Source organism: Polyodon spathula, chromosome 13 (genome assembly GCF_017654505.1).
Source record: "Polyodon spathula isolate WHYD16114869_AA chromosome 13, ASM1765450v1, whole genome shotgun sequence".
In the NCBI taxonomy this organism is placed as follows: Eukaryota; Metazoa; Chordata; class Actinopteri; order Acipenseriformes; family Polyodontidae; genus Polyodon; species Polyodon spathula.
Window position 1 is genome coordinate 33,331,130 of NC_054546.1, and position 21,961 is coordinate 33,353,090.

Sequence of the window (21,961 nt, forward strand, 5' to 3'; positions counted from 1 at the left end):
AGACCTCACTCGGTATTTCATGAATTTGGTTAATTCGCGGTCAGGTCATTGTAATGAATCTCTTCCTAGCAGCTAATCAGTCAATGATACTGACATCAGACACTTACTACTGGACTGCTGAGCTTGCTCTTTTTAGTTGAATGGTAAGTTGTTCGTCTTTGAACTGTGTGGCTGGCAGTTCTCATCCAGCCCATTCAATTAATCCAGCTTTACATGATCATGAAACCTTGACAATGGTCTGGAATAATGGCAGTGTTCCAGATTACATAGAATACAGATTCAGACAATAAGGACCAGTCAGGAAATCTATTTGTATTAGATTACATTTTGCTGTAAAGAGATTGTTAAATCTAATCCTCATTTTTTCATCACAAGCTGGTTTTTGACTGTTTTTATGTTTTTCCATGCCTTTATGGGCATAACAGTGCTTACCTGGGCTTTACCATGCTTCCACTATGCTTTATCACACACTGCAAGGACATCACATTTTTAAAGCACCTTTCACAAAGAACTGGTCTGTCAACTACAGTGTAAATTTATATTGCATGGAAATAATTCTAATATGAAAAAAATGGTTTATTGGAGCATGGGTGATTATTAGTTAATGGACTGTACAGGTTTTTCTATTTAATTGTTATCACAGGAACAATCAATGCTGTTTCACATCATATCCAGTGGCCTTGCTCTTATACAGAAGGACAGCCCTCTTCACCACACTGCACACATTAATTGCTTCTCTCTCTGCCTGAATAGAAAGTCATTTAGAGACCTTGGTTTTCAAAGAGGTCCTAATTATCACACAAATGTAAAAATTGCATTCCCTTCCAACATAATACGCGCTTGTGTCGAATGAAAGTGAAAAATATGGCGGCATTAGCATGACAATGGCAGCTAATTCCACTGTCACTCCTTTTACTCTGCAATCTCTAATCCTCAATGTACAAGCCCTTATCAAGCCAGTGCCACAGAAATGACAGTCGACTGCTGTGACTTCCACAGCTCTTACTGCGGCTAAGAAGCAGCGAGCTGAAAGTGTTCCAGCTGATCTGCTGGCAAAGTTTTTTTTTTTTTTTTTTAAATTCTGTTGTTGCTTCACTGCAGAGGAGTCTGTGTGGTTAGTTGCCATAGCAAACAGAGCACAGAATACCTGAATAGTGGCGTCTCTCAATAGTGTACAACAAGAGCTGTAATTGCCATGCAAACACAGGTGCTTCCTAATAATACAGCGTGGATACACATCAGTACGGGACTTTTAGGTGCCACAAGTCGCAGAATAAAACACACCCACTGTGTAGAACACACACCCTATTTATAAACTGCAGCCCTGGGTTACACACATCTATTATAGTTGGATATGTAGGCCAATGCCTATATATATTGTGCAGAAATTCTCCTCAAATGTGTAAAAGTGCACAATATACTATAAAGATTATGGTAATGCACATCCCAGGTAAAAATCATTTTTTATAGCAGTTGCAACTTCACCTGGTAAACTGTTCCATGCTTTTTTCCTTTCTTTCAACAAGTATTGGCAAGTAATAAGATCTACTTAAAAAAAAAAAGAAAGAAAAAGGAAAATGAGTTCCAGAAAAAATGAACGGGTTCTTGCTCTAACTATGTCACATAATTACTGATTGCGTCAGTTATCAAACAGTTGAGACTCATTTAGGTAACATTGATAATACAATAACTACATTAGTTGCAGTGACTTCTTTACATATAAGTGGTCTGTGATAGGGTAGCCAAAGTGAGGAGACTGAAAGTGCAGCAAATAAAATACTTAAATAATAATCAACACACAAAACAAAAGGGCACAATGGCCAAATAAAGGCACAAAACAGTCTAAACAATAACTAATAAACAACTTGCAACAACACTGCTTATACACACACACACACACACACACACACATACACGTCCTCTCACTCTCACAAACACTCACCAACTAACACTCCCAAACACTCCCTTTTATACAGGTGCTGCAGCTAATTGGGCAATTCATACCTCATCAACTGTAGCACCTTTCGCACATTCTTCACACAAACACATCCTCTCAGATCCACACAGCAGACTCACATTCACTGTCAACACCACAAACACACAAAGACAGGCTGCACTCTGTCACATGGTCTCAAACTGGATTCGTAATGGTGGCTTACTGGTTTGAGCTAGAATTTAGATATTCCCCTAGCATTCACCTAAAGCCTCTGCTAAAAGGCCTATGCATTCAAATCCAGTGACAGAGTAGGAACCTTTTTTACCATTTGCATGACAATGGCAGCTAATTCCACTGTCACTTCTCCCCTGTAACAATCTGTAATTCCCGACGAGTAGTCTCCTTATGAAGCGAACCCGGGAGCAGAGCAAGCAGCCAGGCACAGAAATTTACCGGAATCAGCACTACTATTGTGCGGGCGGAGACCGTGCTCTGACAAGGAACCTGGCCGCTCAATTGTCACATTTAGCCCCATTGAATTTTCCTCACTGAAAAAATTGCCCACACATTTGCAAGTAGATGATAGGTGGCTAGTGTGTGAGTAGCAGAGGCGGTAACCTACTACACACAGTATTCAGTATGTCCAGGCTTAGGTAGTCATTACTTTCCCATGATTGTTGCAGAATAGTTGCTCACACCTCTCACAGAGATTGATGTCTAGTGAATCAGTCTAGAACATACACTACAGGCTTTAATATATTGACTAGTCCGTTTATATTATGAGCTGCTGTACAGTGTGAACTTCATAAAGCTTTAAAAAAAAAGAAAAAAAAAACCCAGACAATTCCAACTTAGTGTAATAAAAAATGTCTAATTTGAGTGTTATCTACAGCCTTTAATCTGCCAGTATCTTCAGTGAGATAGATAAGAGTTTCAAATAAACTGCTATTTAAGATTATAATTGATTTTGGAAGAGCATTAAAATGTTGCTAAGGTTTTTTTTCTTCTTTTTGTACAGCAGAATCAGAACGCTTTGTGTAGAAAAGGGTTTTACGTTATTTATTTGGTAATGTTAGATTGTAATACATGATGAGAATGGAGGAAACAAAATACTTACAGTGCATCAAACTTGAAGCAGGAGCAAAAGCAACAGAAAGAAACAACTTGGGTTCAAGAAAAAGCAATTCATCTAGAAATGTGGGAATGATTATCTATTAATAGCCAGTTGGGGGTGTTTGAGGAATGAGTTGTCATGCAGGTTATGAACGGTATACATAAGAGGTAAGAGTCACAAGCCCACATAGACGCAAACACCCAAACATCCAAGATAACTGATAAAAACAGTATAATCTAACGCCCTTACTTTATGTTACATGTCAAAGATAGTGAGTGTGACGAGATGAGTTTAATACATTTTTCTTACATTTTCTCCTACAGTATTGTTAGTTATTTTTAATGTACACCTTGCAGGTACTGTACGGTACTTTTTAACAATACCAAATGTCCTGGTTTGCTAAAACCGCCCTTTTTCAATCATGTTAAAACTTGTGAGTAACGTGACGAAGTTGACATATAAATATCCCTTCATTACTTCACACTCCCTATTCTGTTTTTAGTTTTCTATCCAGTCATTTTCCAAACTGCCTCTCTGTCAAATCTCCCATTTCTGTGTGCCTTTGAGCAGAAACTTTCAAGAGTTCATATAATGCCTCTAATCATCCAGGAAAATAAGAACATAACACATTTCACAACATATTTGCATTGTCAGTTGATGGTCTCTGTAAGGCAGAAAGGAATTGGCTTTTAAATCGTTCGATGCAGAACTGAATTGCCATTGATTGGTAATTGGAAAGGTTGATGAAAGGCAGCTTTTCTTGTTGTGAAATTAACATAGTCATTAATAGGCTTGTTTGCTTTCCTTTCCTGCTGACAAAACATCTTAAATTGCATGGTAAATAATGATCTAGTAAGCATAAAACAGTTATACATAGCCAACATGATAGGATATTAAACAGGGAAGACATCTTCCTAAATTATAGATGATCCCTTCAAATTATTTTCTTATTGTATTATTGTGGTGAGTAATTATGATACAAAATAAATAGAATTTTCTGCAAGTGATAGATAGAGAAACTTCTGCACCGTGTCATTGTTTATTTAATTAACTTTAAAAAAAAGTCTAGAAAAGTTCAAACTCGCGGTACAAATCAGTGCATTGGTGTTAACAGCGTTAGTAGAAATGTTACATGAGAGTTAAGAGCTTTGCTCGCAATTATTCAGAAGCTATTGCTCAAATACAATATTTAACATTAGGCTGCCCACAGAGCCAAGAGTTTATTCCTTTCCTGCATGCATCAATGGGTCTGCAGTCAGACAGTGCCATCTAGTGCACAGCTACTGCGAATCAACTTTCTTTTAATACATGGCTGGCAATACACAGTAGTCATGCACAAGATGGTTCTGGCTCTGACCACTGGTGACTCTACTAGAAAAGGAAGCCCTGAACTCAGCTAACAGCTTCCCTAATACAGGCTATATACAAAACAGACATCAGCACCTCGATTGAAGTGATGCTACAAGTACATTATAGTACACAAGTATATAACACATGTTCCATTCTCTGTATTTACTGTAGTTTCTATTAAAATTGAATTGTTGTGAAATAATATATATTTTGACATGCCTTATGTTAAACAGCAGGCATTTGACATTTTGCATCTTTACCTGTAAAAAAGGGGAAAAGTAACCCTCAGTGTCAAACAGTTTTCAGATGAACTGAAAAGAAACTGTTACTGTAGCACATTGCCACCATATACGTATTTTACCAAACCATGGTTTACCCCAGGCAACTATAGTGATTCAAGTAGCACTTCTAGCACACTACGTTTTTCTACAGTAGATAGGTCAGAGATAATGGCAGTGTCACTCATCTCAGCCAGAGTTACAGGAACTGAAGTACGGGTATATCATTGCGGCTGATTTTAAAGCTGCAGAGTTCTGGAACATTCCACAGTGGTGTGTCTTTCCTAGAAGTGGTTAACATCATCAGTGTGTAGTTCATTCAGCTGCATTGTGAAACCTGCCCCCTCGGGTCTCCAAGCTTCATCTGAACTCGTGCATGTCTCATCACGCAATCTCCCACAGGGCTATGTGCTCCAGTGCTGTGGGGAGAAGAAAGATACCGTAATGATATTCTTTTCCCCGCCCCTCTCAAGAGGTGAAAGGCATGAGAAACAAGTTCATCAGCCACTGCACTACCAGCCTCCTTCATAATACAATGGACTAATGGTTCAGCATTCTGTCTTATTCAGTACCATGTTTAGTTTTATAACAATGATGGTACACGGTGTGCTATTATGAATTGTATAATCTTCCAGGAATGGGAATGAAAAAAACATTGCATAGCATTTTGATCCATTTCAGCTTGTGAGATGACATTTTAATCTTAAATATCCAAACCATAGAGGAAAAGCCTGGGTCAGCCACATCCAGCTCGAACTGCTATCAAGTGGGGGACTTATTACCATCTTTGAATTCTGAGAGGGTATTTTTTTAAGGGCCAGAATTGTTATCCTGAGTGGATTCCAGACGCACCAAATTGGCAGATGTATCTGTTGCGTGTTTTACAGCGCTGGTCGTTCCAGTTAAAAGCACTGGCCGCCTGCAGTTCCACACAGTTCCCAAACCTGGAGCAGAGGAGAGAAATAGCGACATCTTGTGGTGAATGAGGGGAACAACATGCACAACAGGTCACGGCATCATTACTCAAACAGTTTGCATCAGTCGGTCACAGCTCACAAGCCACCAAACCTGTCTTTCAATAATAGACACTGTCAGAGGTACTTTATCGTCAAAAAAAAACTGCCACAGAAAAGCATGACAGAAAGCAAGCGGCAAACACCCACACAAACAAAACATTTCAAAGGACTAGCTTTCGAATGAGAATGGAACTAGGCTTTTCTAAACAAATATTTTAAAAGTATAACGCTTTTTTTTTTTTTTTTTTACTACATGGTCACTTTTTATTACTCTAGTACAGACACACACAAGCACATCAGACACGTATTCGTTCTCATAATAACTCCACCAATACACCAGACTACTAGACTCATTTTAGACATATTCTCACCAAGAATGGTAAAAAAGGTTCCTACTCTGTCACTGGATTTGAATGCATAGGCTTTTTATCAGAGGCTTTAGGTGAACGCTAGGGGAATATCTAAATTCTAGCTCAAACCAATAAGCCACCATTATGAATCCAGTTTGAGACCATGTAACAGAGTGCAGCCTGTCTTTGATTACTGGATCTACAGGATGTGGCCACAGCATTTGAAAATCCATCCCATGTTACACAATGTTCTAGTCGATAGAGCTTCATTCAGAGTCTCACCAGGATCCCTGTCCCTCTCCCTGGCCACCCCACCCCACCCACTGCCCCCTCACCCCTGGTTGTCCGGCTGTCCGAAGGCGAAGCTGGTGAAGGCGGGGCTGTCTCCAGTGTCCCAGCGGAACGAATCCTTTGACATTTTATATGTCAGACCTGGGTGAGAGAAACCAGGGATAACAAACCTTCTCAAAAACCTCCTCCATATAAAAAAATGTGATGGGCTATAAGGTATTGCCTGTTAATTAGACCACCAGAAATGAATGCCGATGGAGGCTTTGTCATGCTCTTTACAATTTGCACCATTTTTTTTCTTTAAACTGAGCTAATGATAATGTTGAGTTTAAAACCTAACAGAACAGAATTAAAGCCAATGAAATGTACACATGATGTTAAAGCAAACAGATTCCTCACCAATCCAGAAGTTCTTTGTTTCAAAGTCGGGGTCTGTGACCTCATTTGTGGTTTCTAATTGGCCGAGATAAAAAGCCAGGATGTCCTGAACCTTCTGATTGTTTATCTGTGCTAAAACCCCTCCTTTCTCCTGAAACAGAAGCAGTGGGTTACAGACAGTAAGATTCTACCACTAAGCACCTCTAGCAGCTTTAGGTACATCTGTGACATTTTCAATGGTGCTGGACAATAATGACAGTTCAGTTCTTGTCCAGAAACTAGCTGGTATAGTCACATGGTTCAACCTGCCTGACCCCACCCTAGGAGTTACCATTTTGGTACCCTAGCGGCATCTACCTGCAACTGATTTTCACTGCAGATACTGTAACCGAGGCGCCTGTCTGTCATTATGAGCCGCAATCCCTGTCTCTCCCAGTCACTTGCAGTGGATTCCCACACCTATTTTACAATGCCTTTCTTCTTCTTTCTGCTTTTCAAACACCTGCTTTTTAAAATAAAGCCACAGCACTCCCACAATAGAGGGGAGGACTACTGTAATTTCCCTTTGACTAATTAAACCACATGAAACTCATTTAACAGTCGGCTGTATGTTAATTGTAGTGTACTGTATACAGTTTTATGATCCCTACAGGTCACGAACAGCTGACAAAAGCCAGACATGGACTAGGCAAGCCGAAAAACGACTTCCAGCTCCAGTTTTGTTGCTTAGGTTTGATGGGGTGAAAAGAGGGAATTGACTTCACAGCGAGAATTTATGTCAACTGTTAATCGTTAAGTAGGTTGCAACACTGAGGCAGCATTTAAAAAGGACATTTGAAACAAAGGAGCTAAAACTATTCATCAATAAATATGTATCTTGCGTGATTTGTTCCACCCTTCTGAAGTGCCTCAGGGTTGTCTCTGCCCATCCCAGACCCCGGCTCCTCACCTGGCACTTCATCTTTGCCCCGTAGTAGTTCTCAGCCCCCGGAGACACCATGAAGCACTCCCCGTCGATCCGGACATCGCAGCTGTGAAATGGGAACTCCAGCTTCTCTGAGGCGGGACACACAAGCCAGGCATTATCAATCAGGCATGGGTGACAACTGCAGTTTAACTGGCAATAACATACCCATATTTAAAAACAGATTGAAATGATACTGCAACGAATCTGTACCAGGAGTGGGACTATATTGACTTATTTTGTTTCATTTATTTTCATACCAGCCCCGATAAAGATCTTGTTTTCAATGAGCTTCCAGTTACACATCACATAGACAACATAATTAACATAATCCATATCAATGCATCTTTTCAATTTCAGTGTAAAGGAACAAGGACATTGGTAAGATGCAATTAAGTGCAATTTAGCACTGTTTATCAGGGATGTAGCTATTTTTTAAAACATGGAGGGCATTCCAGATGTCAAGTGCTGTTCATTATTATTTAGTCATTTAGCAGATGCTTTTATTTAAAGGAACTTACAGAGACTTGGGGATGAACTATTCATTACAACTGCTGCTGCAGAGTCACTTACAACAGGACCTCAGTTTTATGGCTCATCCAAAGTTCATATAATCATATGATCTCTAAATATTCATATTCAATCACTGTGGAGGTCATTATACTTAGAGTAGAAGAAGCTATAGTATCTCAAATCCAGCAAGTGCTGGTGTGTGTGTGTGTGTGTGTGTGTGTGTGTGTGTGTGTGTGTGTGTGTGTGTGTGTGTGTGTGTGAGAGAGAGTGAGTGACAGATCCTGCCTGAGCGGAAGCTCATTCTATTGTGATTGAGATCAGTCAGAGAGGGCTGAATTGCACCCTCAATTTTCAAAGCTCAGGGTGTCAACCTCATATTGAAACAATGACCCACCAACCAGCAACCTAGACACACCATCATTGTAACTCTTTCTGTTGCAATCAACTGAATTTCAAAGTACATAAACCAACAATATACATTTAAAAAAAATAGTATATTTAGATTTTTGCATCCTTTTTAATAGGAAAATAAAACTGTTGCAAAAAACAGCGAAGGTTGTTAGTTAATAGTTTTGAGAAATAGTTTTCTTTTTTTATTCTTTTTTATTTGTATTTAACCATTATAAAGCAGATAGTAGTTGAACAAATCAAATCATTTGGACAAAATACTATTTAAGAAAAAAGAACATTTTAAAATAAAAATAACGAACTAAACCAAATTAAACAACAAAGCTACTGTATAGAGTTTCCAACGTTAGACTACGATGACACAATGATCCCCTCAGCTGGTGATATTGACTGCCTCCTTCTTGTTTGCACAGGGAGTCATTCTTCAGCCCAGTTTTACAGCTCCCCAGATGTTTCAGACTGAGCTGGAAGCCACACCCAGGTTTTCGAGACCCTCTTACCTGCACACTCCGCCCCCCCATATCCCACGTCACACACGCATGAACACTCGTCCTCCCTGTACCGTCCGTGCACACACTGCACGCTGCACCTCACTGTAACACAAATAGGGGTCACTGTAGTACACACACACGCAGTTCTGTCCCTACACCCTGTGACATACTGCACCCCAAGCATTCTTTGCCGCTCAAGACAGCTGTTTTATTCAGGGTGTCTCTGTCATTAACTTGTATTGAAACAGAAAACTGTGCTGGCTGTTAAGAGCAGGGGATTGCTTGTATCAGATGACCATGAATGCATGTTTTATATCTGAGTATAGCAAATACAGTTCATGATGAATTGTATATGGCTTGTTTCTTACCCTGGCAGAAGCGGCCAGTGAATCCAGGAGCACACTCGCAGTGACAGGAGGAGATGTTCAGCCGGCCATGGAGCCCACAGCTCATCCTGCACGGGTTCCGAGGGATCTCTGAGCGACACACACAGCACACATCACTGTCAGCTATAGAGCACGGGGGACGACGACAACTGCAGTACAGGCTGATCTGAGTTTTTAGAGTTCTCATCATTTGAGGGGGTAATAGGGTTTAATTTAACCCTATTTTATTTTAATAGGGAGTTAATTTAAAACAAATCCAAACAAATTAGAACAACATTAGAATAACACTCGCACAGTGGAAAAAAACAAAACATCTGAAAAATATCTCTGTATCAAATGCAACGTAGCATGCAAACACGTTTCTGTGAGGTAAGCCATCTCTAAGTTACATCTCTATGTAATGTATTAAACACATAAATAAATAAATAAATAAATAAATAAAAATGTATTATTTTATAGATTGGCACTGCAATAAAGTGATATATTACAAACAAATACAAATCAGAATATTAAACGTGCAGGAATATTGAAGTTTTCATCTGATTTTTAAAAGTGGCTTTTGCACAAGAGACGCGTGTTCCTCTCATGTAGGAATGGGATGAAGGTCTCACCGCAGAGCCCCCCGACGTGGTCCCACAGTTTGAAGCAGCCAGACATTCCCGAGGTGCAGAGAGAGCAGTAGGGGCCTTTCTTATAGGGCAGGACCAGCCTGCCGTTCACCTCCCAGTTTCCCCTGAAACAGCATAACAGAGACAGGGTGGCACCCTTAAATTGCCAACAGTGACCCAAACAGAACACATGTTTGGAATGATGTCATCGAAAATGTGGCTCCTAGTGCACCGATCACGTCCTTTCACTCTCCGCACAATCACTGCGTTGCATTTTCTAGAATCTTCTCTATAGGTAGTTCATCCCTAAACTTCACTCAAACAAAAACTCAGGTAGAAACAGAATAAAGTCAAGTTAACAATCGCTTTGGCTTGTGTCTTTATCAGTTTACTGATCCAGTGGTATCCTTCTTAGGGCTGGCCCCTCCCTGTGAGTTGTGAACCTCATCAATCATTCCCCATTTTGTCTCTGTCTGTCTGTCTGTCACACTCTACAGTACATGGAGTTTTAGTAGATTTCTTCTCAATGCTTTTACAATACATCCTTTTAAAATTTCCAAATAGACGAAAAAGATGGGGACCGTGGACTGTTCAAAACATTCCCAGGTCAGATGGGGAAATAATGATATGGATCTTAGACTGAAAAATTACGCTCACAAACTCTTTGGTGTTACTGAGAATGCCTACTGTTTCACGTTTATAATATTTGAAATTCAGGAGCAACCTTTAGAGGCCCCTCAGGACATGGGGATAACCATATGCTATAAACAAGTTCAATAATAAAAGGAATTAAAATAATTGAAACCGACTAGTAAGTACTGAGTAGCAGAATGAACAGAATTGCAAGTGCATTAAACAGTACTTACTCTAGTGTCTATTTCACTGCTTGTGCTCTATCGGAACTCAAAAATCCTTTTCAGCTATTACTCAAGACAAATGTATTTATAAGATCATCTTTTATTTACAATGTAATAGAAAAGCCATGAATTTCATGCACATCTACTATTAAATGTCATAAGATGGTTTTGGTAACAGTTTATCGTTCAAAGTATATGATACAGTAGCTAAAATCTATGATTTTCCCAGTCCCTGGTAAATTATTTTCTTTTTACTTTCCCAGGGTATTTTGTTGACTTTTCACATAGCTAGAGCACCTTGATTTGTTCAGCCTTGAGGACTGAAAAATAGTAAATTAATTCTGTAGCATGTACCTCAAATACAGGGCCATTTGATATTCTTGGCTCATGCTTTGTTTTTTTTGCTCATGCATGGAATTTGTTATAGAAAGCTGCTTCACATGTTTTCCTGGTTATAGGAAGCATTAGAGCCATTACATTCTAATAAGACTCATAACAGACTCTGCAATTACCTGATGCTCCCCAAGAATTCCTAAGAACTGCAGGTCACATTTATTAGGTGTTTGCTCCTATGAAGGCCCCCACCTTTTTTGTGAACTGTGTATTTAAGTAGTTAGAAACAACTCATATATTTCCAATTGGTGTGTATCATTGCTTTACCTGTTTTTTTTTAAAGACAAGCAGAGCAATAGTATTGTATTTGAGGAAAGATTGCCACAATAAGTCACTAGCTTTCCGCTTGCTGTCTACTGAGAAGAGTCAGTTGATGCTGACATCTGGTGATCACCCCATGTACACAATCCTACAGCGAAGTGAACCAAACACCTCATTACTCTCTCTCCAGTGTTGCAGGAGTGGTGCCAGCCAGTAACTGGGTTTAAGGAATGCTGCTAACTCTATCAACAGGTAGTGTTTCCTATAACTGGAATGAAAATGATGCTACTGTACAGTCAACCCCTTTTACTATCACTTCAAATGGACAAAGCAAAAACAGTTGCAACAAGAGAAGGCAGCTTTATCAGGAGAGCACTAATAACCTGGCAAAATAAACATTGAAATACAGAGAAAGTGCTGAATCAACAAATATTCCTGTTTCGCTAAGTATTCAGAACACTTCAATACTGCACAGGAACAAACCTTGATGTCAACCTTCTAATTTTGTTACTATTTCCAATTTCATATTAATTAGAGTGGAAATCCATTGTTAAACGACGCTGACAACACCCAATGAGCTTGTCCCCATTGTCTCCCATTGTATTCTGTCCAGGACATTTCAATGTGGGGACATTAGGGTGACATTAACAAAAGTGTTACCATGCGCTTTGACTGTACAGTACATGGACAAAGAACACAGTTCTTATTAAAGTTAACTATGGCACACCATGGCAAAAGCATAGCAAATTAGTTAGGGCTGAAACGTGATCTTCAAAGCAGGTAACCTGGTACCTGTACAGTGATTGGTTCACTGTCACTTACCCTGGTGAGTACGCACATGCAAACACCTCCCTGCTGGCATCGCCCTTCTCGCACAAGTGCCGCGCACAACCCAGCCGACTGGAGGTGGCCCACACCAGCTGCAGATAGAGAGTAAGAAAAGCATTAGCACGCTGGTAAATGATTGTCATATAGCTTTTGTCTAGTAATGTTATAATATGCCGTGCCTTTTCCCTGATTATGCATTTACTCTGCTTTTAGTGGCTTTGTCTGTTATTTACAACACTTTGCTATGCTCTTGCAATGGCACTATGGAGAAGGGAGTAGTTATAATGCTGTTACTGGGGTTAGCTGTTTTCCGCTCACAGTGCTCACCTGTGTGTAGTGTTGGCAGGTGCTGTTCTGCCTGCACTGGCCGCTGTTGTAGTTGTAGTCCTGCCCTTCGCGGAACCACAGATCGATCACCTCAGCAAAGGAGGCAGCCCCAGGGGTGAAGTCATAGATGTTCCAGCCCATGTGGTCAGAGTGTCCCTCTTCTAGGGTGGGGTTTAGGGGACAGGAGGATGCTCTCTGCTGGGCCAGCACAGCCAGCTTCTCACTCCAGTCCTGTGAAAAAAGGAACCAGAACACTTACAGACATGGTATCAAGAGCAGTGTAGAGCAGTCCAGGTATTTGTTCCAACCACATCCTTAATTATGAAACCCTCAGTCTTAAAGCACTTAATCATTTAATTATAAACTGGTAAATGAACATCACTCCAGGATCGGTCTACAGGGTAACAAAATGTAGTATATCGTGTCCCACAAATGTGTACTAAAATAATTCCTTGAGTTGTGTTTTGTGTTTTTTTTTATCCCTCTTTTTCTCTACAAATATGTTCCCTCAACACAGCAACACCTGAAAGGTCCTGAAAGTGTCTGCTGGAGCTCACCAGTATGACTCACCCTGCAAACCACATCCGGTGAGCCACTTGGTACTCCTGTCAATTGCATTTTACCATAGTATAGATTTTAGCGCACTCCACTGTATGAGAAATCCACACCAGTCCATGTTTTTTATATGGTACCAAGGTACGTTTAACACTACGGACTCAAGCTTCCCTACTTGCATGTCACTATGTTACTCCACTACTCAGTGGTAAGAGGTCATCAATGCATTACACCCATACCTACATAGCACCTTATCATTGATTGTAACATTAACTTCTGTATTTGACAATGTTGCTCATTCTCAGTGTCCCTTATGTCTTACCAAGATGAACAAAATGGCTCTATCCATGTCCCTGTAAATTAAAATCGGTGTAACAAAAAATGCATTTCTAGCTCTCAGAGACAAGGCAGCAAGAATTTAAGGCAGTTGATGTTGTAGAAAATGTAAGCAAACCAGAAACCAAAGGTATGGTTTCTAAGTTTCTAAATAAAAAATGTTAACTGTTACCTATGAATATTTGTTTGTATGAAATTCAACATGGTCATGAGATACACAATTTACACCCTGTATAACTGGAAAGAGACAGCATCTCCCCATCGCTCTCTGATTTCACAGCTTTCCTGAATACAGACTCTTCGCTGGCGGGCCTGTTGAAATGAAAAAGCTGCCAGGCCCTGCAGGGAGAGATCGCTGTCTGATTTGTAAGATCCTGTTATAGCTGTATTAATCTATGACCTCATCCAGGCTAATGGGTTGGTGTCTCTGGTTTGAAATCATTTCATACACAGAAGAAGCCCTTAAGTATGAGAAAAAAAAAAAAACAAGCGCTGCAAATTAGTACAAAAAATGTAGCAGCAAAGTGTCATTAGAAGTTTCAGTTTAACAGTGCTGCAGTTGCCATGGGGGGAGGGGGGGGGGGCTTAAATAGAACCAATATGGTTTAAAAGTTAAATCTATTAATCATAGATTTACAGCCCTTACAAACTACCAAACACATTTTACACTTGTATAAACAAACCGTCTCCCTCCCTACAGATGACTTGAGCTTTCGTTTCCCAGCTTACAGCCTCCTGTTGTCTTATTTTTGTTTCCGCTCCTCGATTTAGCTGTTAGGGAAGGGGATGCTGCCTGCAAGGCCCTTGCCTCAGCTGTTGGCAGCTCTGAGGACTGAGAATCTTGAACCCCAGCCAAATACCCTGACCAGCCTTAAGCAGCTGTCTGCGTGAGGAAGGAAGAGATTTCTCTAGGACAACAACACAGACTGACATCAATGTGACTGCAGGGAAATGCATTTAGTGAGACAGATCACTAGACTGGAAGAGCATTCTATGCAGTCAAAATACAATGTAATTAGGGTGAAGTACGGTGGTCTTGATTTACAGTTACAATGTCAGTGATGTGTCCTGGGGCTCTTTTGGTAAAAAGCACTATCACTGGGATAAATCACTGGGATAGAGTGCTGTAAATGATGCAGGCTGGGTAAAATCCTGTTTGTGCCAAGTTGCCGATCTTGGCTTCGGTCCATCTAGAGTACTGATTTTGCCTTACTTTAAGTCCTGATTTCAGTAACGTCCCACAGCTAGAGTAAATAAGAAATAAGAAAGGTCCTCTTGGCAGAGGAGACATTGCCAGCAATTGAGAACACCCACTGTTTTGTATTGGAATATACATTAGAACAAGGGGTACAAAGGCAGAGGTGATGAACACAGACACAGTGAAAGGTACTGGTAGACTTCATTCATAATTCCAAGCATTCTTAAGTTCTACATAACAAAGATAAAGATTCAAGATAATTCTACGGTAAACATCTGTAGTTATGTGGGCATATAGAGTTAATAAAACAATTGTAACTGTAAATGTAAATGTGATATACAGACAATAACCTGTGCTAAAAAGAGGTCTTAGAAAGGTTAATCACAGTTGTACAGTGCCTATAGAAAGTCTACACCCCCGTGAACTTTTTTCACATTTTGTTGTGTCAGTGCCTCAGAGTTTCATGCATTTAAATGAGGATTTTCCACTTATTTACACACCATACTCCACACTGTTAAGGGGAAAAAAGTTTTTATTGAGAAAATATATATATATTAAAAATACAAAACTGAAAGATCATAATTGGATAAGTCTCCACCCCCCTCCTGAGTGTTTTTTTGTATACTTCAAAAGGGATTCAAGGTGGGCTTTCTTGAGTAATGGCTTCCTTCTTGCCACCCTACCATACAGGCCTGATCTGTGGAGTGCTTGGGATATTGTTGTCACATGCACACTTTGACCAGTCGTGGCCATAAAAGCCTGTAGCTCTTATAAAGTTGCCATTGGCCTCTTGGTAGCCTCTCTGATCAGTCTCCTTCTTGCTCGGTCATCCAGTTTGGAGGGACGGCCTGATCTAGGCAGGGTTTTGGTGGTGCCATATACCTTCCACTTCTTAATAATCGTCTTGACCATGCTCCAAAGGATATTCAAGGCCTTTGATATTTTTTAATACCCATCCCCTCATCTGTGCCTTTCAACAACTTTGTCCCGGAGTTCTTTTGAAAGCACCTTGGTGCTCATGGTTGAGTCCTTGCTTTGAAATGCACTACCCGGCAGAGGGAACCTACAGGTACTGCTGAATTTATCCTGAAATCAAGTAAATCACTACAATTTAACACAGGTGGAGGCCACTTAACTTGGTGTGTGATTTTTGAAGGCGATTGGTTACACCTGAGCTAATTTAGGAATTCTATTACAAGGGGGGTGGACACTTATCCAACCAAGCTATTTCAGTTTTTATTTTTAATTAATTTTAATTAAATAATTGTGGGGTAGAATGTGTAGATAAATGAAAAAATATATATTTTAATGCATTTTAATTCTAGGCTATGAGGCAACAAAAGGTGAAAATTTTGAAAGGGGGTGTAGACTTTCTATAGGCACTGTATACACTTCTTTAAATACCAGTACATGCTAAAATGTACAGAAATGTACAGAAATATGGACAGACTGTCCCCTTATATCACCAGCTTCTGATAAGCAATAACTTAAGCAAAAGAATGTCCTGAACAAGTTTCACTTCATCCCTGTTTAATTTGCGGTTCTCTAGATTTAGGTAAAGCTGTAAGGTGTGCAATACATACAGGTGCAGCCCCCTGCACTGCATCCCCAGCTGTTACATTAACATTCTGAGTAGCTCAGTGCTAGTTTTATACTGCAATAAAAAAAGCATTTTCTTCAACTATTTACTGTTGCATGTCCCAAGATAATCTCTTCAACTAGAAACACATGCAGCCTAGACAATACAAATTGCTTTTAAAATCTAGCTCTGTTGCTGTGTGATTAGAGTTCAATTGCAGTTCAGCTACATTACCCTTGGTTACTCGTCCCAAAGTAACAGTTTTCCTCAATGGCCTGTGCCCAATCTGTGCAAACACAATCCGCTGTATTGTCCAATTTTAACATCCTAGCTATGAAAAAAACAAGTGTATGAAGAGCTGAGAATGAGGAAACACGTGTTGTCGAATTCATTAGCAGCTGACTTAAATAATGCCTTGATTCAAAGCTTAAATTACAAGTCCACCTGCTTTCAATACAACTGCAGTTTAGCTGTTGTGGAGGTACTGCAATTATAACTGGGGCAGGTGAATGTGAAATTCACTGCAGTTGATGATTAACTGCAGCACTGTAGCTTAGGATCTTTATAACGGTAATGTACGCCACTGGAAATGCACTGGGTGTACATTGACTGACATTCGATATAGATCACTTTACAGTCAATCAAAGCCTTGGTGACAGTCAAGCCCAAACCACATTAAAGATCTCTGTGTTGTCATAGCCGACTAGTTCGTAGATTATGGAACGCACTCATTGTACTGCCTCAGCTCTCCACAAAGACAGCTGCTATTGAGAAATGACATGGAAGTGTGGTGAAAATAAATAAATGAATACATATAAAAACAGAATTAACGTATGAATAATTAAATGGCAAAACAATGTGTCAGTGAAAAGGTTCATTTTTACAGCTAATAATGTATCTAACTGAGAAAAATGATACCAACGGTGTACCAAATAAGAAGACAGTAAAGTAACTTAAAGTGTACTGTCTGTGCACAACAAAACAAAATGGCACTTGACCTCAATATGAAGCGCCAGATATATTCGTGCTAAAGAGGCAGAGAGCGTCTCATTTCTGAATGCAGCGTGAAGTGTGAAAAAGCAGGATTTTCAGATCCCGTTTCACAGCTTGAAGAAGCCCGAGTGCTTCATATTTGGAATTCAAACAAGGCTGGGAAAGTATGGGCTCCAGGCAGCAGTTATTGTAAACAAATCCAAAGAGATGCAGACTTTCCCACTTTGAGTTACCTGCACAGTTCTGCAACCCTGTACCTATATTACAGAATATATGCAAATCCCTGGCAGTAAACACATGAAAAATTATCCATGGTAGGGGTAGAACGACTACTAATTTGATAGAGTAGCTGAGGTAAGAAATAGTTGAACAGGTTGACTAGTCGCCACTTTAAAATAGTATTAATAAGACAAGTATTTTATAATGACTATTATACAACTTATGAATATACTGTTTTGTTTGTGCACTATATGGATTTGTTATTTTAATACTATTTAATATTGTTCTAAAATGTCACTTATATGTTAATGCACTGCACCAGCACTTCCGTCCATCTCAAACCGCACACTTTAGAACTACTTCACAATCATTCGATGTGCCATTAGCCAAATACAAGTTTCCTAGATCAACTGCCACTTTACTATTTGACTAGTTGGTGCCTCACCAATCTACATTATGTAAAACATATGTAGATAAGAACACACGGACAGACAGAGTTCTCCATACTTTCTCCATACTGTATAGCCCCAGATACTGATACTTTCAATAACTAGTATTAAAATCAATTAGATAAGTGGTTTTCTAGATTTAGGTATAACTCACTCAGCTCTCCAGCACTGTCACCCTGATCTGAATAATGAACACGAGTACACTTTATTCTTAGCTCTCCAGTGCTGTGTCACCCGGCACCTTCACAAAGAACACTGAAGCTCTGTCTCTCTTTGCCTTGTTTAGTTTTGTTACACCGAACAAAAAAGCCCTACAGTAATTAAATACCAGCAGCCAGGTCCAGTACCATGAATGCTGGCACTCAAAAACATCTCTAACGGGCCATTAAGTGGTTAATCATTCTCAACACTCACAGATTGCAATTCTGAACATTTCATAAGGCTCTGATACCAGACTGCAAAAGTTTTCTATAAAGTTCTTACCCAATACCTTGTGACCTTGTAAAAGTTTGTTTTATTGTGCATAACATGCTTGCATTATGTTTCCCCCCCCCCATTACTGCATACTACCATACATTGTAAGCATTTTTGTGTTCACCCGATTAATACATGTGAAATAGCTTCTCTACTACCAGGTTTTATCTGTAATGTATTAACAGGCTTCTGAAATTAATGAAACCTATTCTGCTGTGCGGAAGTGTGTCTCTCCTTCGTTTTGTGGGTAGTTTGCTGGCGCAGGTTTAGATCAATAGACTGCACTCCAACACCTTCCATACTGATCTGGTATATTTATTGTGTGTCCCCTGTATGATTACCCATTGTTGTTTCTGATCCTGATTTTCAGGAGAATTTTTGATGGAATAGTTAGTAAGCATGACACATAATGATCTATTAGCAGAAATAGCAATAGAGAATCATCAAGAACACAGGTCAGGTCAGTTATCAAATACCAGTAACAATGTAGAAGGCATTTTGAGTCCATGTCTATAACAGAATGTTTCCATTGGACACACATCCATGTGACCCCTGTGACACACTCCGAATTCTTACATACGACAAACATATGACAAAAGCCACTTTCAAGAGCACTACATAGACATGGTCACCGATAAAACAGCAGAAGAGTTTTTGTATAACATACTGTTGTGCATACCATATAGAGAATAATGCGTGGGGTAGTGTGTGATATGAGAAGCTAATGCCCATCTCAGGGGTGGAGTGCTGCATAGCATCCCACCCCAAGGGTAACCACTACATTCTCATTTATTACACACAACCCCAGGCAGTATTTTTTATAATCTCTGGTGAGCGATCTTTTCCTGCCAGTTTTAAAGTTCCATGTTGCTTCTTGTGGGGTGCTTACTCTACTTAGTCTTTTTTTCATTGCGCTGTGGTTTATTTATTTATTAATTAAAGCCTTCAATTTGCAGGTACTTACTGTATGTCAAAGTCTGTCCATAATTACCAGTCTCAGTTCATTTGCACAACATTTGCAAAGGAAAGTGGTGTGGTGAAAGGAGTTTCTACATCTTGTTGTGAATCCTTTGATCTCTGAATGTGTCAGTGTGAACAGGAGCAGGCCCACACATATTGTATGCACAGCACAATTACAAAGAGTTACTTTACTAAATTCCCCTTGAAGAAGCCCACGCAACACTCACTTTGGAAGAATGTATCTGCTTAGACACTGTTTGTTTAATTAAAAAGCAGGTTTATTCTAAACTTCTGTGATTTGGGATTTTGCTTTTGTTGAATACTAGATAGAATCACAGACATGCTATGATGAAAAGACACTTATTAGTAATAGCTGAAGTAGCCTGTTTTCATTCCCAAAAGTGTTTGAAACTAGTCTTTTGAAATACATTTTTTACACACACAGACATTTTATGTTCTGTATATGTATTTCTTTTGAAATTGTCTACATACTAAGAACTGGGTTACAAAATACTTTTCAAAACCTGACTAGGTCACCAGCAAAACTAATTCCAAAGCATGGGTGGTCTGTTGTCAGTTCATGACCATTATCTTGTGCCCCATGTTGTTTTGGAAATAGATTTTACTCAGCTACCTTAGCTAATCTGAAGAAACTAAATTGTTATCAAAGGGAATGCACAGAAAGACAAACTACATAATATTTCAAACAGACACCAAGATATTGCACTTCGCAGTTGTAAATTTCGACAGGATTGGAACACACTGTGGCCATAATAATTGCACGTGTGTCTATGGGATTATTAACCAGCTCTAATAAAAACACAGTTCTAAACGTGCTTACAAAATTAAGGGAAAATAGTTAAACAACAAACCATTTTCTGCATGTTCGCAGACGGCGGGTGGACTCTACTCCGGAGTCTGTTGTGCTGGGAGACGATCTGAAAATGTTCTTTGACTCCAAGACCTGGGGAAAACAAGGGGAAAAAACACTTAAAAAGGAGAGCCAAGTAAACTACAATACTAAGTTGAAGCGAGCAGCGAGGGGCATCGCTATGGTTACGGAATGCAGAGGATTAAAAAATTCATTTGAGAAAGAAAAGAACCATTTCCCCTCGTTTTTAATGCAGTCGTTTTTAAAGTCTTGTACGGTACCAATAATACGCAACAGCAGGATATTTAAAGTTTTAATCAACTACATTTTTTTTTTTTTACAAAACAGAATGTCACATTATTCTTGAATATCTTTTTACTGACGTACTAAATAAACTTGGGGGGTTTATTTTCTTTACAGTACCGTATGTAGACAAAAAAACTTTTTTTAACGACCAATAAAATATATTTGAAATATACCAATATCAATACCAGTTTAATTAAAAGTCTTCCAAACACCGCTACTGTATGTTATCATACAGTGCTAACATAAACACAACAACCTGAGTTGAAATATGTACAATATATTTTAAACAATATACTTGCCAAGTAGGGTATTGAATTGTTTAGCGATTTTCCAGTGAAATAAAATAAACTGCTTTAATGCATTCCCCTTTAAGAAACGAGACTTAGTGTCCAAACTTGCAAAAATAAATTAAAAACTAGTTACATTTACGAGCTTTTTCCACGCTCATGGAAATTGTGCTTTGATTCCTCCTCAAACAGCCCCGCTGTTACGCAGAGTGGTGCTGAAAATATAAGTGTTTTTTCTTACCAGTTGCAGGTGGAATTGAATTTCCTTGTTTCCCATGGTATATGCCCTGCGAGTCAGAAATGGCATAAGCCGAAAAAAAGAAGATGGACCACAACGCATGTTTCTTTATAACCCCCATATCTTAATAACGTCTCCAACAAATCCTCAAACACCTATCTGTTAGAGGCCTTTGCAGAACTGAACTCTCTCTCTCTCTCTCTCTCTCTCTCTCTCTCTCTCTCTCTCTCTCTCTCTCTCTCTCTCTCTCTCTCTCTCTCTCTCTCTCTCTCTCTCACTCTCTCGCTTTAAATGGTTTCTGCCCCGTTTTCAGACAGCGTGTGGAAGGGGAATGAGCGGTTAGAATGTCAACAGCATGCACAGCCTATGACTGTACTTTCCTATTATGTGTCTCATTGTAATTCCTGCAAAATAATGATGGTCTCTGTAGGACAACTACCACTTTGTTTGAAGTTCTATTTGCGTCGGCCGCCGGTCCATGAAAACCTAGAAGAAGGAAATCTGTTAAGTGCTTTTGAAGAAATGTTCTGTACGCTACTGTAGCTGACAGCTCTACTCTAAATAGAGTCTAAATATAGGTCTACTGTATATTGATAGCCTATAGTTTAAATTCCTTATATGCAAATACATAGCAATGTGTTTGATTTTTAATCAAAGTATATAGTTAGGCTATATACCTGGTATTTTTGGATGAGTAGTCTAAACACATAGGACTTCGCAGATAAGAAAACACGTCTTACAGCTATT

General features: G+C 39.4%; 1 protein-coding gene across 2 annotated transcripts; it reads right to left on the reverse strand.

Moving 5' to 3' along the window:
- Positions 1-4,077: 4,077 nt before the first annotated feature.
- LOC121325125 (C-type lectin domain family 18 member C-like) lies at positions 4,078-21,417 on the reverse strand. Of its 2 annotated transcripts, XM_041267414.1 has the most exons (12): positions 21,218-21,416; positions 20,385-20,476; positions 12,750-12,980; positions 12,417-12,514; positions 10,087-10,208; positions 9,458-9,565; positions 9,099-9,191; positions 7,663-7,769; positions 6,735-6,864; positions 6,380-6,476; positions 5,531-5,622; positions 4,078-5,097 (listed from the first exon to the last, which is right to left on the reverse strand). In XM_041267414.1, the coding sequence occupies exons 1-12, from the start codon at positions 21,333-21,335 to the stop codon at positions 5,063-5,065; spliced, it is 1,323 nt and encodes a 440-aa protein (XP_041123348.1). In that variant the 5' UTR covers positions 21,336-21,416; the 3' UTR covers positions 4,078-5,062. The 2 variants fall into 2 exon arrangements, with proteins under 2 accessions (XP_041123348.1, XP_041123350.1); XM_041267416.1 differs by lacking the exon at positions 9,099-9,191 and having other exon boundaries at positions 21,218-21,417.
- Between the last annotated feature and the right edge of the window lie 544 nt (positions 21,418-21,961).

Coding starts and splice junctions, on each gene's coding strand:
- LOC121325125 (XM_041267414.1), bottom strand. CDS start 21,335: ATGGGGGTTATAAAGAAACATGCGTTGTGGTCCATCTTCTTTTTTTCG. Junction 9,566..10,086: donor CCACGTCGGGGGGCTCTGCG/GTGAGACCTTCA, acceptor TGTGTCGCTCAG/AGATCCCTCGGAACCCGTGC. Junction 5,098..5,530: donor CAGATACATCTGCCAATTTG/GTGCGTCTGGAA, acceptor TTCTCCCCACAG/CACTGGAGCACATAGCCCTG.